The sequence below is a fragment of the Geotrypetes seraphini genome, chromosome 8, assembly GCF_902459505.1.
Source record: "Geotrypetes seraphini chromosome 8, aGeoSer1.1, whole genome shotgun sequence".
Taxonomy (NCBI): domain Eukaryota; kingdom Metazoa; phylum Chordata; class Amphibia; order Gymnophiona; family Dermophiidae; genus Geotrypetes; species Geotrypetes seraphini.
The window spans coordinates 158041892-158056917 of record NC_047091.1 but is presented as its reverse complement, the minus strand read 5'-3'; the positions used below and the strand labels follow the sequence as shown (position 1 = coordinate 158056917).

General features: G+C 45.4%; 1 protein-coding gene across 5 annotated transcripts in view; it reads right to left on the bottom strand.

Annotated features, from left to right (window-relative positions):
- IFT81 (intraflagellar transport 81) overlaps window positions 1-15026 on the bottom strand; it is a 218056-nt gene that overhangs the window by 40611 nt on the left and 162419 nt on the right. For all 5 annotated transcript variants that reach the window (XM_033955237.1, XM_033955239.1, XM_033955238.1 and 2 more), the window contains one exon: window positions 6935-7021. In XM_033955237.1, the coding sequence (XP_033811128.1) occupies window positions 6935-7021 (87 nt within the window). The remainder of the gene's footprint in view (window positions 1-6934; window positions 7022-15026) is intronic.

Genomic DNA, 15026 nt, shown 5'->3' with positions numbered 1-15026 from the left:
GAGATGGAACGTTGTGGAAGCACCTGCTGACATAGAGACTGAAGAGTTTGAAGACGGTTGGACGGCAGGAACGCTCTCATGAGGACTGTGTCTAACACCGCTCCAATGAATTGAAGTTTCTGAGTGGGGATGAGATGAGATTTGGGTAGATTGATCTCGAACCCCAGAAGTTGGAGAAACAGGATGGTCTGGTTGGTGGCCAGGAGTACTGTCTGAGATGAATTGGCCTTTATCAACCAATCGTCCAGGTAAGGAAAGACCTGAAGGTGGTGAGAGCGTAAAAAGGCCGCCACCACAATCAGACATTTGGTGAACACTCTTGGAGAGGAGGCAAGGCCGAAGGGCAGCACCTTGTATTGGTAATGATAGTGATTGATCATGAAACGGAGGTACTGTCTGGAGGTCAGATTGACCGGTATGTGAGTGTATGCGTCTTTGAGATCGAGGGAGCATAGCCAGTCGTTTTGATTGAGAAGAGGGTAAAGAGTGGCTAAAGAAAGCATCTTGAATTTTTCTTTGACTAAGCATTTGTTGAGATCTCGAAGATCTAGAATTGGCCTGAGATCTCCTGTTTTTTTGGGGACTAGAAAGTAACGTGAGTAGAATCCCTGTCCCTTTTGATCTAGAGGAACTTCCTCTATGGCGTTCAAAAGGAGGAGGGATTGAACCTCCTGGAGAAGGAGAGAAGACTGAGGAGTGTTCAAAGCAGACTCTCTTGGCAGACTTAAGGTAGGAAGTGTCTGAAAGTTGAGAGAGTAGCCGTGGCGAATGATGTTGAGGACCCATTGGTCCGAAGTGATAACTTCCCACCGGCTGAGGAAAAAAGTGAGACGGCCACCTATAGGTTGAGGTAGGTGGGTAGATGTGGTGACGCTGGCTATGCCCTGGAGAATTAAGTCAAAAGGGCTGCGTAGATTTCTGCTGTGGAGGCGGCTTCACAGGTTGTTGCTGCGGTGGTCTAGGAGTCTGTCGTTGTTGTTGACGTTGACGCCTAGGTTGCTGGGGAACTGATGGCAATGGACGAGCCACATAACGGCGTTGGTAGGCCGACTGCTGTCTGAAAGGCCGTGCCGGTGGAGTCTTCTTTTTTGTTTTGAGGAGAGTATCCCAGCGTGTCTCATGGGCGGAGAGCTTCTGGGTGGTCGAGTCCATGGATTCCCCAAAGAGCTCATCTCCCAGGCATGGAAAATTAGCCAACCGATCTTGATGGTTGACATCAAGCTCGGATACTCTCAGCCAGGCAAGGCGGCGCATGGCCACAGACATGGCCGTCGCTCTGGAGGTAAGTTCGAAGGTATCGTAAATGGATCTTACCATAAATTTACGGAGCTGGAAAAGAGAAGACGAACAGTGGTGAAAAGCCTGTCGTTTCCGTTCAGGAAGGTACTTTTCAAAGGAAGCCATGGTGGTAAGGAGATGCTTGAGATAAAAAGAAAAATGAAAAGCATAATTACCAGATCTGTTAGCGAGCATAGCATTCTGGTATAATCGCTTACCGAATTTGTCCATGGCTTTACCTTCTCTGCCAGGAGGGACAGAAGCATATACACTAGTCCCCCCAGACTTTTTAAGCGTAGATTCCACAAGCAGAGATTCATGGGGAAGCTGTGGCTTATCAAACCCAGGAATAGGGATTACTTTGTATAATGAATCCAATTTGCGGGAAGCTCCTGGAATAGTTAAAGGAGTCTCTAGGTTTTTATAGAAAGTTTCCCTCAAGATGTCATGAAGAGGGAGTTTCAAAAATTCCTTTGGAGGCTGGTCAAAGTCAAGGGCATCAAGAAAGGCCTTGGATTTTTTAGACTCAGCATCCAAAGGAATGGAAAGAGATTCGCACATGTCCTTCAAGAAAGAAGTGAAAGATGTGGAATCATGTTTGGAGGATGGATCAGGAATAGCAGGATCATCCTCATCCGAGGAACACTCACCCTCAGAAAGAAAAGGCTCTTCGGAGTCACCCCACAGATCAGGGTCCCTAATATGGGAGCCGCGGTCCCGAGACTCCGGAGTAGAGGGTTCTAGGTGTCGGGATTTGCGTGCCAACTTACCCGACCTCATAGATACGGTACCAGGAGATGTTACCGACTGCAACGGTGCCGAAGTCTGCACCGACTGATGCTGGGCTCTCGGCTCCGGTGCAAGGACTGGCATCGATACCGATGATGCCGAGTGAACCGGTACCGAAACAGTGGATGCTGACAGTAGGGGCTGCTCCACTGCCGGTACCGGTGGTTCAGACCGGACCGGGACCGGAAGGTTCGGTGCCAAGAGAGCAGGAAGGAGTTGTTGTAACTGCTCCTTGAGCTGCACTTGTAGGATAGCTGCAATGCGCTCATCCAAAGAAGGCACCGGTACCGCCTTTTTCTTTTGTGGTACCTGCGGTGCCGCTCGACGCCCCGAAGATGAGGAGCCCGAGGTCGAGGGACTCACCTCGATAGGGGCGGAGCGCTTCCGCGGGCACCTCACAGTCGGCAGGACTGGGCTCGCTGCAATCGAGACCGGAGGACGCTCCAGCGGGGAAGGCTTCTTAGCTGGCTTACCTAGGTGTTGCGACGCCGGTGCGGTGTCGACGAAGAGGGTGCCGACTGCAATGGAGCCGAAGCCGGTGTCGATGATGCGGGATCGAACATTTCGGCACCGAAAAGTAATCGCTGTTGTATCTGGCGATTTTTTAAGGTACGTTTTTTTAACGTGGCACAGCGGGTGCAGGTGGAAGCCTGATGTTCAGGACCTAGGCACTGTAAGCACCAGTTGTGCGGGTCCGTGAGGGATATAGGCCGTGCACACCGCTGGCACTTCTTGAACCCTGGCTGGGGGAGCATGAAAGTAAAAACGGCTTCTGCCAAATCGAAGGCCAAGGCCTCGATGGTGGCAGAAGGCCCCGCCGGGGCAAAACCGAAATGACGAGAAAAATAAAAAGTAAACGTTCGGTTTTTTTTTAAATAAAGAAAAGAAATGAAGGGAAAAAAAAACAACTTCCAAAAAGGTTTCGCGAGCGGGAAGGCGTTAAGGAAAAAATTTCAACAGCCGTTGAAAAAAGCGACTTCTTAGCTCCGCGGAAACTAAGAAACTGGGGACCTCGCGCCTCTGTCGGACGGGAAGGCGCGTGCGCGGTGCGGCCTACTAGAACTTTCCAAGTTCTTAGAGTGCAATCACTCTAAAATTGTCCGTACCGGGGCTCCGTCGGTGCCGTCACCCATCAGTCAAGAATATGCTGCCTGCTTGTCCTGAGATAATGTGAAATGCTGGCCATCGTTGGTATACCAATCGGTCCAGTGAGATAAATCGATGTTTTTCATCTATCTTTGAAGCTTTAGCTTGTATTTTGCACCGCACAGATCCTGTTTTATATTGTCAGGGATGTTTTTTTTATGCCTATGAGGTTTAACCTGAACACCTTAAATCCCTAATGTGGATGGTGGGAGGGTCTGTCATCTGAGGCTTTTTTCACCCTTATTATTTTGGGCTTGTGTGTGAACACTGTTTCACTGACTTGCACTGTCTATGTAAAAAAGTTATTTGTTGATATTATTGGATTTTCACTTCATCTGTGTTAATTTTGCTTAAAATTAAACTACACCATGCAGTGATCACTGGAAGCCAAGAGCTTTCTAATGGGAATTAAGACAACTCTTTGGGAGGCTGGTTTGGAGATTTTTTTTCTGAAACCGAAGGGCATAACCCTATCTCACTATTTTGAGGACCCAATGTTATAAAGGCCCTTCAATGGTTGAAATGAGAGAGACGACCCCCTATAAGGGTCTGTGATGAGGATTGTAGAATACTGACTAGGCTTTCTAGAATGAAGTCAAACAATGGTTGAGATTTTTGTTGAGACTGAGGTTGAGATTACCGAGCTCTCTGCTGTCTAGGTCGCTTTTGCTGAGGAGCTTGAGAGGAGGTGGAAGGTGCAACATATCTTGTTAAAAGTAGTAAGAAGATCTTCTAGGGTTATGTAAAATCTGTTAGCTGGCTGAGACTTAGAGGTCTTTGAGGACAATAAAGTTGTTAAGAGTCCTCATGTTAATTTTTTGAGTTGCTGCCTCAATTTTATCTCTCCCAGACAAGGAATATTCTCCCAGACAAGGAATATTGGCTAAGCCCTAATGGACATTAGCATACAGGTCAGAAACCCGACGTCATGCTTCCTCCTCATGGTAATAGACACTGCCGAGGTTTCTGAAGTGATGTCAAAGGCATCAAAGAATGTGCCATATACTTTCTGGTTTCAAAGAAGACATGCATAATGTGCTATATGATCTGATGGAATATATTGCTCATATGCAGATAACTTTTGTAAAAGAGGCTTGTGTAGAAGGTCATAGCCGCTATAATAAAACCCTTAGCGCGCATGCGCACTTGAAACTCCGTGCATTCTGTACTTTGTGCCTCCGCATGCGCAGTAGAAGCCTGCTTTCCCATCGCAAGAAGGAGACTGCAACGGTTTCCACATTCCGCAACGTTGCGAGTCTGGAGCCAGTGTAGATGGCTGAAGCCTGGCTCAAGGAGGAGCTGCGAGATTGGACTCTGTAGAGAGTATCAAGTTTTCTAGGAGCAACCGGAACCAGTAATGGTGTCTCCCAGTTTTTGAGCATGGCTTCCTTCATTAAGTTATGGAATGGAAGCTGGAGGCAGGCTTTTGGCCATTCTTCATAATTTAGACCGTCCATAAGTTCTGCTCTAGGCTGAGATTCAGACTTCATCTTTATCGGTAAGGAATGACCCACCCATCTTACAAATTTGAAACTTTCCGGTGGTGACATTCTACGAAGAAGGGTCTGAAGGGATGCTGTAAAATTTCTCAGTAGATAGTTCTTGATAGTCTGAAGAAGAGCGCTGAGATAAATCAGAGTCATAGTGTTTGATGCCATACATCGGGGATGAAGAATGTTGAGATGGATGCAGAGTTGATGGCTTGTGAGAAGGACGACACCAAAGAGAATGTTCAGGGGTGTTCCATGAAGTACTTTGAGATGCTCTCCATGAAGAGTGTTGGTGCTGAGATTTGGAATGCTTGGAGCATGAAGAACTCTGCTCCCTAGATGATCTAGACACTGATCGATGAGGAGCGCTGCTCGGACTGGGCTGGTACCGGAGGTGCTGAAGCAGGTACCTGCACTGCATGATTCTGCAACATCCCAGCTAACTCCCTTCGTACCAGTTCTCAAATCTCATCTTGTAAGTAGAACACCAGTACCGGTGCATTGAGTGGTACTGAGAGCGCAGGTTGTATCGGTTGTTGAGGCATTGGTGACCTTTATGTCAATTCAATAATATGCAACAGGTTTCTATCACACAACGTAAGAGTTATGAATTTTATGAGAGGAAATGTCTCAGAAATCCTGCAATGTTCAATGAATGAACTCAGGAATAATAAAGCAGGTAGGATTCTCGTTCATTGACAAAAACCTCTCACTCATAAATTTAAGGCATTTCAACCAATCACGCTGTGTATATCATAACTATGAAATAACTCAAACCTATCAATGAATAAGAATGAGTAAAAAGTGCACTTATCTTAAAAAGTATTGAAGAAAAGTGCCAAAGTGCTGTAGGCCGTGCAGTATTGAGAGCGCAGGCTGTATCGGTTGTTGAGGCATTGGTAACCTTTATGTCAAGGTACACCTCAAAGGAGACACCAGCTGAAGGTATGGTTACTGGGTCTGTGTGTTGATGCTTCAAATGTGTTGATAGTGTGGACACATGAGACAACAATTAAGATATGCCTGGAGGGAGAAGAATGTTTATGCTTCTTAGCTTTTTTATGCACTTCTCCCGATAGAGGCACTGCCAGTGAAGACATTGAGCGAGGAGTAGATGTCGGTACCGGAGTCGACGCTGCCAGTGTCAGATTCAGCAGATACTGAAGTTGCGCACCAGTGTCATATTCAGCAGATACAGCAGATGCTCACAAAGTTGATCCAAAAAGTTTTTCAAATTGAAGTTGGAGAGTTTTAAATAACCGCTTTTGTAATTTGGAGCAGTGTGTGCAAGAATTGGGATGGTGCTGTAGACCAAGACAATGAATACACCAGTTGTGTGGGTAAGTGACGGAAATAGTCCGGTTACACCAAGTGCACCACTTAAAGCCGCTAGAAGGTCTTGACAGAGGGAAACATTGCTGATGTGAGATCAAAGGACTCAATACACCAGGGAGATCAAGTAGTTGTTTATCTGAAAAAAGTCTGACGCTCCTGGCCTGAAAACAGGCTGAAGAGCCCAAAGGCCCAAAAAATGAAAAATCGTTCAAAATGAAATTTCTTTCAAAGATAAATTAAAAAAACAAAATAATTTGACAATAAAAAAAAGAGAGAATGGGAAGGCAAACCCCCCCAGAAGAGTTTGACACGAGTAGAGAAAACTGCTAACACAGCTTCTCAGCTTTGTGGAGAACTGATGCTCCCAAGAACTAACTCAGGCAGGAAGGCACCGGCACACGTGCAGTACGGGCAACTTGAGACTTTCAGTCTTTTTAAAGAGACAGTACATTTTTGCACTGTCCATATCGGGCTCCGTAGATGATGTCACCCACATGTGAGAATATGGTGCTTGCTTATCCTAGGATAATAAAGTAAGAAGCCATGTAAAGATCAGTTGGACCACTGGGTGACCAAATGGTAAAAGGGGCACTCAGGGAAAACATCCAGAAAAACCTGATATAAAATGGGAATTGCTAATTGATTTTGATGTGCAGAAGAATGCTTGTAAAGGAGTATAAGTACTGGGACCAGAAGCAGAGGTGAGCCTGTATGATGAATTTTATGAACCAATATCAAAATTTTATAAATGATATGATACTCAGTGGTTAACCAGTGTTCAAGCTTTTAAAAAAGGGGAGTCCCATGGTCAAATATTCTTGCGCTGAAAACCAGTTTACCTGTGATATGTTGTATTAATTGACCTCCTTAAGAGAATCAAACACAAACTAGCATACCTGTTCAAGCTTGGAACGATTGCTTTCCAGGCCTGCTGCACAGCTGTCATATTGGGCTTTCTTTTCATCATATTCCTGTGTTAATTCCTAAGTGAAAAGGGCAGAAGGTCATGTAAATGAAAACTGCAATTCAATAGTTAGTGGAAGCTAAGCAATGTCAGTCATAATGTCAGTCACAAACTAAGACCATACTTTTTGGCACACAGAGAGCTACTTATGTAAACTGAGTGGACAAAGGAGTATCACCACACATGACTAAATTACAAGTGCCACATTGAGAAGTGTAGGCCAAAACATTACATACAAGCTTCCTTTTTATTTATAGCTGTCTAACAACACAGCAGTGACTCCTGCTTGCTGTAAAATTTTGATTTGCAGTTAAGTGCAAGATTGAAGGAGTGGCAAAAGAAAACCTTATCCATGGTTTTCTTAATTCTAAACTAAAAAGCAGCTTTAAAACGGTATTTCAAAACTTAGGCCAGTAAATATTATTTGCACTATTAAGGGAGAGGTGGGAGTAGCAGTGCCCAGTGTGGACTTAAAGTATTAATGGTATGAAAATCACAGAGTCCAGCACAATACTGTAAAGATCACAGGATAATTAATTCCTTGTCACTAAAGTCTCCGGTGACAAGGACTTTCATTATCCTGTGCTTGAGAAAGTAGTAAGGATGGAACATGTCTGTCAGATATTATTTTACAACTTGGAGGTAAACAATTGTTCTTGTTATCTTATTCAATTTATGCCTCAGATACAAGGGCAAGTTGAAACGTGTGCACGTTGGGCTCATTTGAATAAAAGTGACTTATCAAACTGTGATGAACTGTGAGTTTAATCCAACTCTTTTTCATGCCCCTGTGATTTTGTTGAATTATTCCTCTATTTTTTTTTTTTTTTTTTGCTTGTTTCTTAAAATGTTAAAGACAAAGTCCCAACAACAATGGCGCTCTTCTATCAAACTGCAATAGCAGTTTTTAACGCGGGGAGCAACGTTGAATGGCTCGTGCTGCTCCCGACGCTCATAGGAACTCAATAAGCGTGGGGAGCAGCGCGGGCCATTCAGCGCGGCTCCCCATGCTAAAAACTGCTATCGCAGTTCGATAGAAGAGGGCCTAAATCTGGAAGTGATTAGGCAGGCTTATTATTAAATTCCTTTTATTGAATGAATTCACAAAACAAAATAAAGAAATAGCATGTTTATTACAACCATTTAGTGATATTCCCACCTTTTGTGTCCCCCCCCAGTACAGATCTAACAATCAAAGCTTTCATTCAATTAAGATAGATGACAATGAGGTCTGAACTTTTATAACCTTTCACCATCCCACAGTAAGACTGAGATCCACACACCCTCCCCTCCCTAATACCCCGAAACCTTACCCTCCCAAGGCTCCCACTAACAGCCATTCCATTAGAGAACAACATTGAAGACATCAAACCCTTTCCTGAAACCACTCAGGGCTAGACTACATGCCTTTGGAGTTACAATGGAAGAATCTTTTCCCAATGGACAAAAAAGCTTTTTGTTGTTTGGGGTGTGTTATGGGCACTATATGACTCCCACATCATGAGGGCATGAAGTTTATTTCTCCAATATCAAAATTAACCAGCAATTTGAGGATATATTTCTTTATGAAGAGGCAGTTTAAAAAAAATATAAGATCATCAGAATTGCCATCCAGGTCAAAAATACTTTGGCAGGATTCCAGAAAGTAGCAACACTCCACGCTGCTTATCCCCAGGAATAAATAGTGGTTTTTCTGTATGTCTGCCTTAATTTTTTAAATAAAATCTATGCTGCTTTTATCATATCCTCTAGTAACGAATTCCAGAGCTTTAACATTTCATCCTTTCTGTTCATTTTGACCATACAGATGTAGTATATCCCGCCACTATTCTCTTTTCCTTCATACATGGAATTTCTATCTATAAAGATTCCACAGTGCCTTGATTCCTGCAAAACATTTATTCCATTTGACTCAATGTCTCTTTAACAGAGCACCATTCGTACATCAATTTGATGTGATATATTTGTACTTGGTAATCAAAGTGTCCCATTGTTTATCCGGTGGCTATCCGCTTCCTACCAAGTCTCTGAGATGCCTGTTATCTATGCATTTACTCTTTGGTATGTATTCTAAATATCCCATCTTACTTTCTGGGCAGGTAGCATATTTCTATACAACATATCAAGATATGTTTTTTTGGTTCTATTTAAAACTGCTTAGCAGCTGAAAGGGATAATTAGCAATCTTTCAACTAGATGTCAAACAAATTCTGTTTTGGAACTGAAATTGACCCAAAATCCAGGTTCAGATTTCAGTCAAAAATGCAAGTGCATTTTCCCAATTCTTTATTCATTTTTTCATCATACATCAAGTAAACAATACTACATCAATTTAATTTATACAACATCACTTGAATTTTTCCTATTATCTTAAAAACATAAATTTACTTCCTCCACCACCCACAGATATTGTAATTAAATAATAACAAATAAACATTACATTCATACTTATTGATTAAATCCTTAATATAACTATATACCACCCCTCTTCCCCTAATTATAAATTATAATTATAAATGTACCCCCCCTTCGGTGATCACCCTCTTTCCCACATGTGATCACTCTGGGTACCCACCTACCACCCTCCCCCCACCTATCATCTGAAGGCCCTTCCCAAGCATAATTTAAATTTCCTGGTGATCTAACTTCTTTTCAGGGCAAGAGCGATCCCCAGTTTCTCTTCCCCTGTTGGTGCTCAAGTTTTAAATTTGGATTTTTTTTTTTTGTGCTTACTGTTAGGCTTTTCAGTGCTGCAGAGGATCCCAGTCTTGGAACATCTCTGGCTGTGGGAGAGTGCAGACTCTGGTTGAAGGGGCAGACTGCCTTGCATTGCACCCACTTGGATAGCCTACATTAACAGTCCAGGAGCCTCAGCAACATAATCCACTCTAGACATTAAAAACTGGAGATTTGTTCCGACAACAGTCTCTGAATTGTGGCGCAACTTGGAGTGGCAAGCCTGGATGACAAAAGCCGCTGCAGCTGCTTTCAAATCTAAGGCTGCGGCCTCAAAGAGCTTTTTATGAACAAAATCTAGCCTGCAGTCCTGGGTATCTTTAATACCACGAAGTCGTCACCTGGAATATAGACTGCATGAAGGTCCACTTGAAGAGTCAGGGCATAGTTCCACAGACGATAGACTTCCCTGCAGAGTCTGATGGATCCGGAGCCCCCTGCTTGTTTACATATAACATGGTTACTTGATTGTCCATTTGAATGAGAATGTTTCTTTGGAAAATCCACAGACAGAAGGCTTAGAGAGCATAAAAAATTGCTCGGAGTTCTGATATGCAGGGTCTTTTCGTTTGTTAAACACTGACTCTTGAGTTTTGAAGCTGTTTGAGATGTACCCCACAGCCTTGATTGGAAACATCGGTGGTTATGGTAAGTAAAGGCAATGGAAGCTGGAATGAATACACTACAGAAGGGAATCTTTGATCTTTGAAGGCAGAGGAATCAGACTTGACAGCGAATGGAGATGTTGATTCCAGTGTAACTTCAGGTGCCACTGTAATGGCCGCATGTGGAGTCTGTCATGTGGTACCAGCAAAATCGAGGCTGCCATGTGGCCTAATAAGCACAAGATAATTTGAGCTGGTAGGGAAGCAGATTTCTCTTACTTGGTCTGCTAGCTTGATTATGGCTCGATGTCTTTCCTGAGGAAAATTAGATACCATCTCTGCAAGGACCTAAGTGTGCTCCAATGAACGTGAGGGAACGAATTGGAATGAGCTTGGACTTCTTGTTGCTCATGATGAATCCCAGAGTTTGCAAGGTTTGTACTGTGGTTTGAATGGTGAGAAGTAGACAGTCTTTGGAGTGGGCCACTAGCATCAATCGTTGAGGTAAGGAAACACCATATGATGTTTTCGCAAATGTGCCGCAACTACCGCTAGGCACTTTGTGAATACCCGGAGTGCTGACAATAGGCCAAAAGACAGCACTTTGTGCTGGAAATGCCTGTAGAAGTGCCAGTGGGAAGGATGAATGGGAATATGAGTGTGTGCATCCTTGATGTCTAGAGTGGCTAACCAATCGTGTTGTTTGAACAGGGGAAGATTTGTGGGAAAAGAAACCATTCTGAACTTTTTTCTTTTTAGGCACGCATTGAGAGGACTGAGATTGAGGATCATTTGGAGTCCTTGCGTCTTTTGGGGATAAGAAAAACTCTGAATAAAAACCCCTGATTGATCTGCAGAAGTAGTACCTCTTCTATAGCATTGTTCTGCAGAAGAAGTGATAACTCTGCTGCAAATTGAGGTATGTGCTGAGTTGCCTCCGCCATGGCATTGTCTGACAGAACCCTGACTAACTTGCCCATCAGAAAGGACTGGAAGGCTATAAACTCCATACGGATGCCTCTGGTCTCCAAGACAATGATTGATCAAGAAGCCTCCTCCGTGGACCAGGTGACCTGAGCTGAGTGACCTAAACACTGAGCTCCCCAACCAAGAAGATTGGCATATGTGAGCAGCACCGTCCACTGTGGCTGGTCCAAACTCGCCCCTTGTACAAGATGGGGGATCTGGAGCCACCAACGAAGACTGCCCCGAGCTAAGCCCAGAAGCGGAACAGGGTGATCCAGACTGTGCATCTGAGAAGATAACCTCCAAAGAAGAGCATATTCGCATCTCCCATCGGCGCTTCCTGTGCTTCGCGATCTTGGGGGCAACATTATCAGTTCTGTGCTCCTCCATGGACGTTCACCAAGGTGATGGTGATCGTCGTTGCGGCATTGCAAAAAGAGGGCATTCTTGTTTATCCTTACCTGGACGACTGGTTGCATGTGGGCGTGCAACCACCTCACGACATTGAGGGAGGCCGCCATCGACCCCAAGACTTGGAGGAAATCCTGCGCCCGAGGACACCGGGACGCCATAAGCAGGTGAATCTGAGATTGCAATTTGCTTACCCGGGCCTCTGGAAGGAAGACCTTCCCCAAGGAGGTGTCGAACAGGACACCTAAATATTCCGGGCGCTGAGATGGGGACAACTGACTCTTGGCAAGGTTGACTACCCAGCCTAGCAACTGCAGAAACTCCACCACCTGAACCGTGACTCGAGTGCTCTCCTGGAATGACTTGGCACGAATCAACCAGTCGTCCAGGTAAGGATAAACAAGAATGTCCTCTTTTTGCAATGCCGCAACGACGACCACCATCACCTTGGTGAACGTCCATAGAGGAGCACAGAACTGATAATGTTGCCCCCAAGATCGCGAAGCACAGGAAGCGCCGATGGGAGATGCGAATAGGAATGTGCAAGTAGTCCTTGGTCAGAACTAGAGAGGTCAGAAACTCTCCCGGCTGACCCACCAGAATCACCGATCGCAGAGTTTCCACGCGGAAGGAAGGCACATGAAGAACCCTGTTGACCCCCTTCAAATCCAGGATGGGTCGAAAAGTCCCTTCTTTCTTTGGCACTACAAAGTAAATCGAGTACCAACCTGTGCCCCACTCCCGTGGGGGAACTGGGACCACTGCACAGAGATCCAACAATTGCTGAAAGGTCTGGCGAAAGGCCTGCTGCTTCCACGCCAACTGCGAGGGAGAAGCGAGAAAACAGTCTGGCAAGGACCGGGCGAACTCCAGAGCATAGCTGTCCCGGATCACTACCAGAACCCACTGATCGGACGTGATGCCTGCCCACTTTGGGTAAAAATCACTCAGCCGGGCACCCACTGGAACCAGAACGTGTGCCAGCAAGGAGTCATTGGGCAGGACGGGCAGCAGGGGACCCAGCAGGGGCGCTACCTACACCCCGGTGGGCCCCATGAAAGGACTGCATGCGCTAGAAAAACCTGCCTCTAGAGAGCCCAGAAGATGGAACTGAGGCAGCCCCTTTCCCAGAGCGGAAGCAGCGGAAATCACGCCCACGCAAGCCAAAGGCCAAGGCCTATCCTCAGGCAAACGATGCACTCTGGAATCAGTGAGAGCCTGAACTAACCATAGAAACATAGAAAATGATGGCAGAAAAGGGCCATAGCCCATCAAGTCTGCCCACTCTATTAACCCTCCCCCCAAACTACCCTCCTAGGGGACACACTCTGATGGCATCCCCTTTACACTACCCTCGTAGAGATCCGACGTGGGCATCCCACTTTTTCTTGAAATCTTGCATGCTGCTGGCCGCAATCACCTGCACTGGGAGCTCGTTCCAATGGTCAACCACTCTTTCTGTGAAGAAATACTTCCTGGTGTCGCCATGAAACTTCCCGCCCCTGAGTTTAAGCATATGCCATCTTGTGGCTGAGGGACCTTTGAGAAAGAAAATATCATCTTCCACCTCGATACGACCAGTGGTATACTTAAATGTCTCAAATCATGTCTCCCCTCTCCCTACGCTCTTCGAGAGAGTATAGCTGCAATTTGTTCAGCCTTTTCTTGTACGAGAGATCCTTGAGCCCCGAGACCATCCTGGTGGCCATTCGCTGAACCGACTCTACTCTCAGCACATCCTTACGGTAATGTGGCCTCCAGAATTGTACACAGTACTCCAGATGAGGTCTCACCATGGTTCTGTACAGTGGCATTATGACCTCCGGCTTCCGGCTAACAAAACTTCTACGGATACAACCCAGCATTTGTCTAGCATTGGATGAAGCCTTCTCCACTTGAATGGCAGTTTTCATGTCTTCACTAATGATCACCCCTAAATCCCATTCTGCTGCAGTTCTAGCCAAGATCTCACCAATTCAGTGTATACATTCTGCACGGATTGATGTTGCCAAGGTGCATGACATTGCATTTTTTTGCATTGAAGCCCAGCTGCCAGGTCGAGGACCAATGTTCCAGTAAAAGTAGATCCTGCTTCATGCTGTCAGACAATTCGCTTTTACTTACAGTGTTACATAATTTGACATCGTCGGCGAATAATGCTATTTTACCTTGAAGCCCCTAAGTCAGGTCTCCTACGAATATGTTGAAAAGGAATGGACCCAGGACCGAGCCCTGCAGCACTCCACTGGTCACCTCTGACGTTTTTGAGTGGGTACCGTTGACCAACACCCTCTGAAGTCTACCACTTAGCCAGTCATTGACCCATGCAGTTAGTGTTACACCTAATCCCGTTGATTTCATCTTGCTTAATAACCTGCGGTGGGGGACACTATCAAAAGCTTTACTGAAGTCCAAGTACACGACGTCCAGGGACTCTCCCAAGTCCAGCTTTCTTGTTACCCAGTCAAAGAAGCTGGTAAGATTGAATTAGCAGGACCTATCCTTGGTGAATCCATGTTGGTGGGGATTGCGTAGATTCCCCTCATTCAAGATAGTGCCTAATTCACGTTTGATTAGTGTTTCCATGAGCTTACTCACTATCGATGTGAGACTCACCGGTCTGTAATTCTTAGCCTCTGCCTGCAACTCTTTTTGTGGAGTGGAATGACGTTAGCTGTTTTCCAGTCCAAGGGGACTCTTCCCGTACTCAGGGAGAGATTGAAGAGTATGGACAACGGTTCCTCTAGGACGTCACACAGCTCTCTGAACACCCTGGGGTGAAGATTGTCCGGTACCATGGCTTTGTTCACCTTGAGTTTTGATAGCACGCCGTAGACGTCGCCGGGTGTAAACTCAAAATTCCGAAACAGGTCTTCCGAGTTTTGCTTTGCCTGCAGCTGTGGGCCGAACCCCGGCGCCTCGCAGGTGAAGACTGAGCAGAAGTACTCGTTTAGTAGTTCGGCTTTATCTGTATCTGATTCTGCATAATTCCCGTCAGGTTTTCTAAGGCGCACTATCCCATCTGTGTTTCTTTTTCTGTCACTAATATACCTGAAGAAAGATTTATCCCCCTTTATAATGTTCTCTGCCAGGTCCTCACCAAACAGCCTTGGATGCTGCATCTGCCGACCAAGCACGAAGCCACAAAGTATGACGTGCTGCCACTCCAAGAGCCAAAGACTTGGCAGAAGCTTGCAAGAGGTCATACATGGCATCCGAGAGATAAGAAGCACCCAATTCAATTTTAGCCACTTCTTGCTTTAGCAAGTTCCAAATCACCTCTTTACCGTCAAGAACATGCTGGTC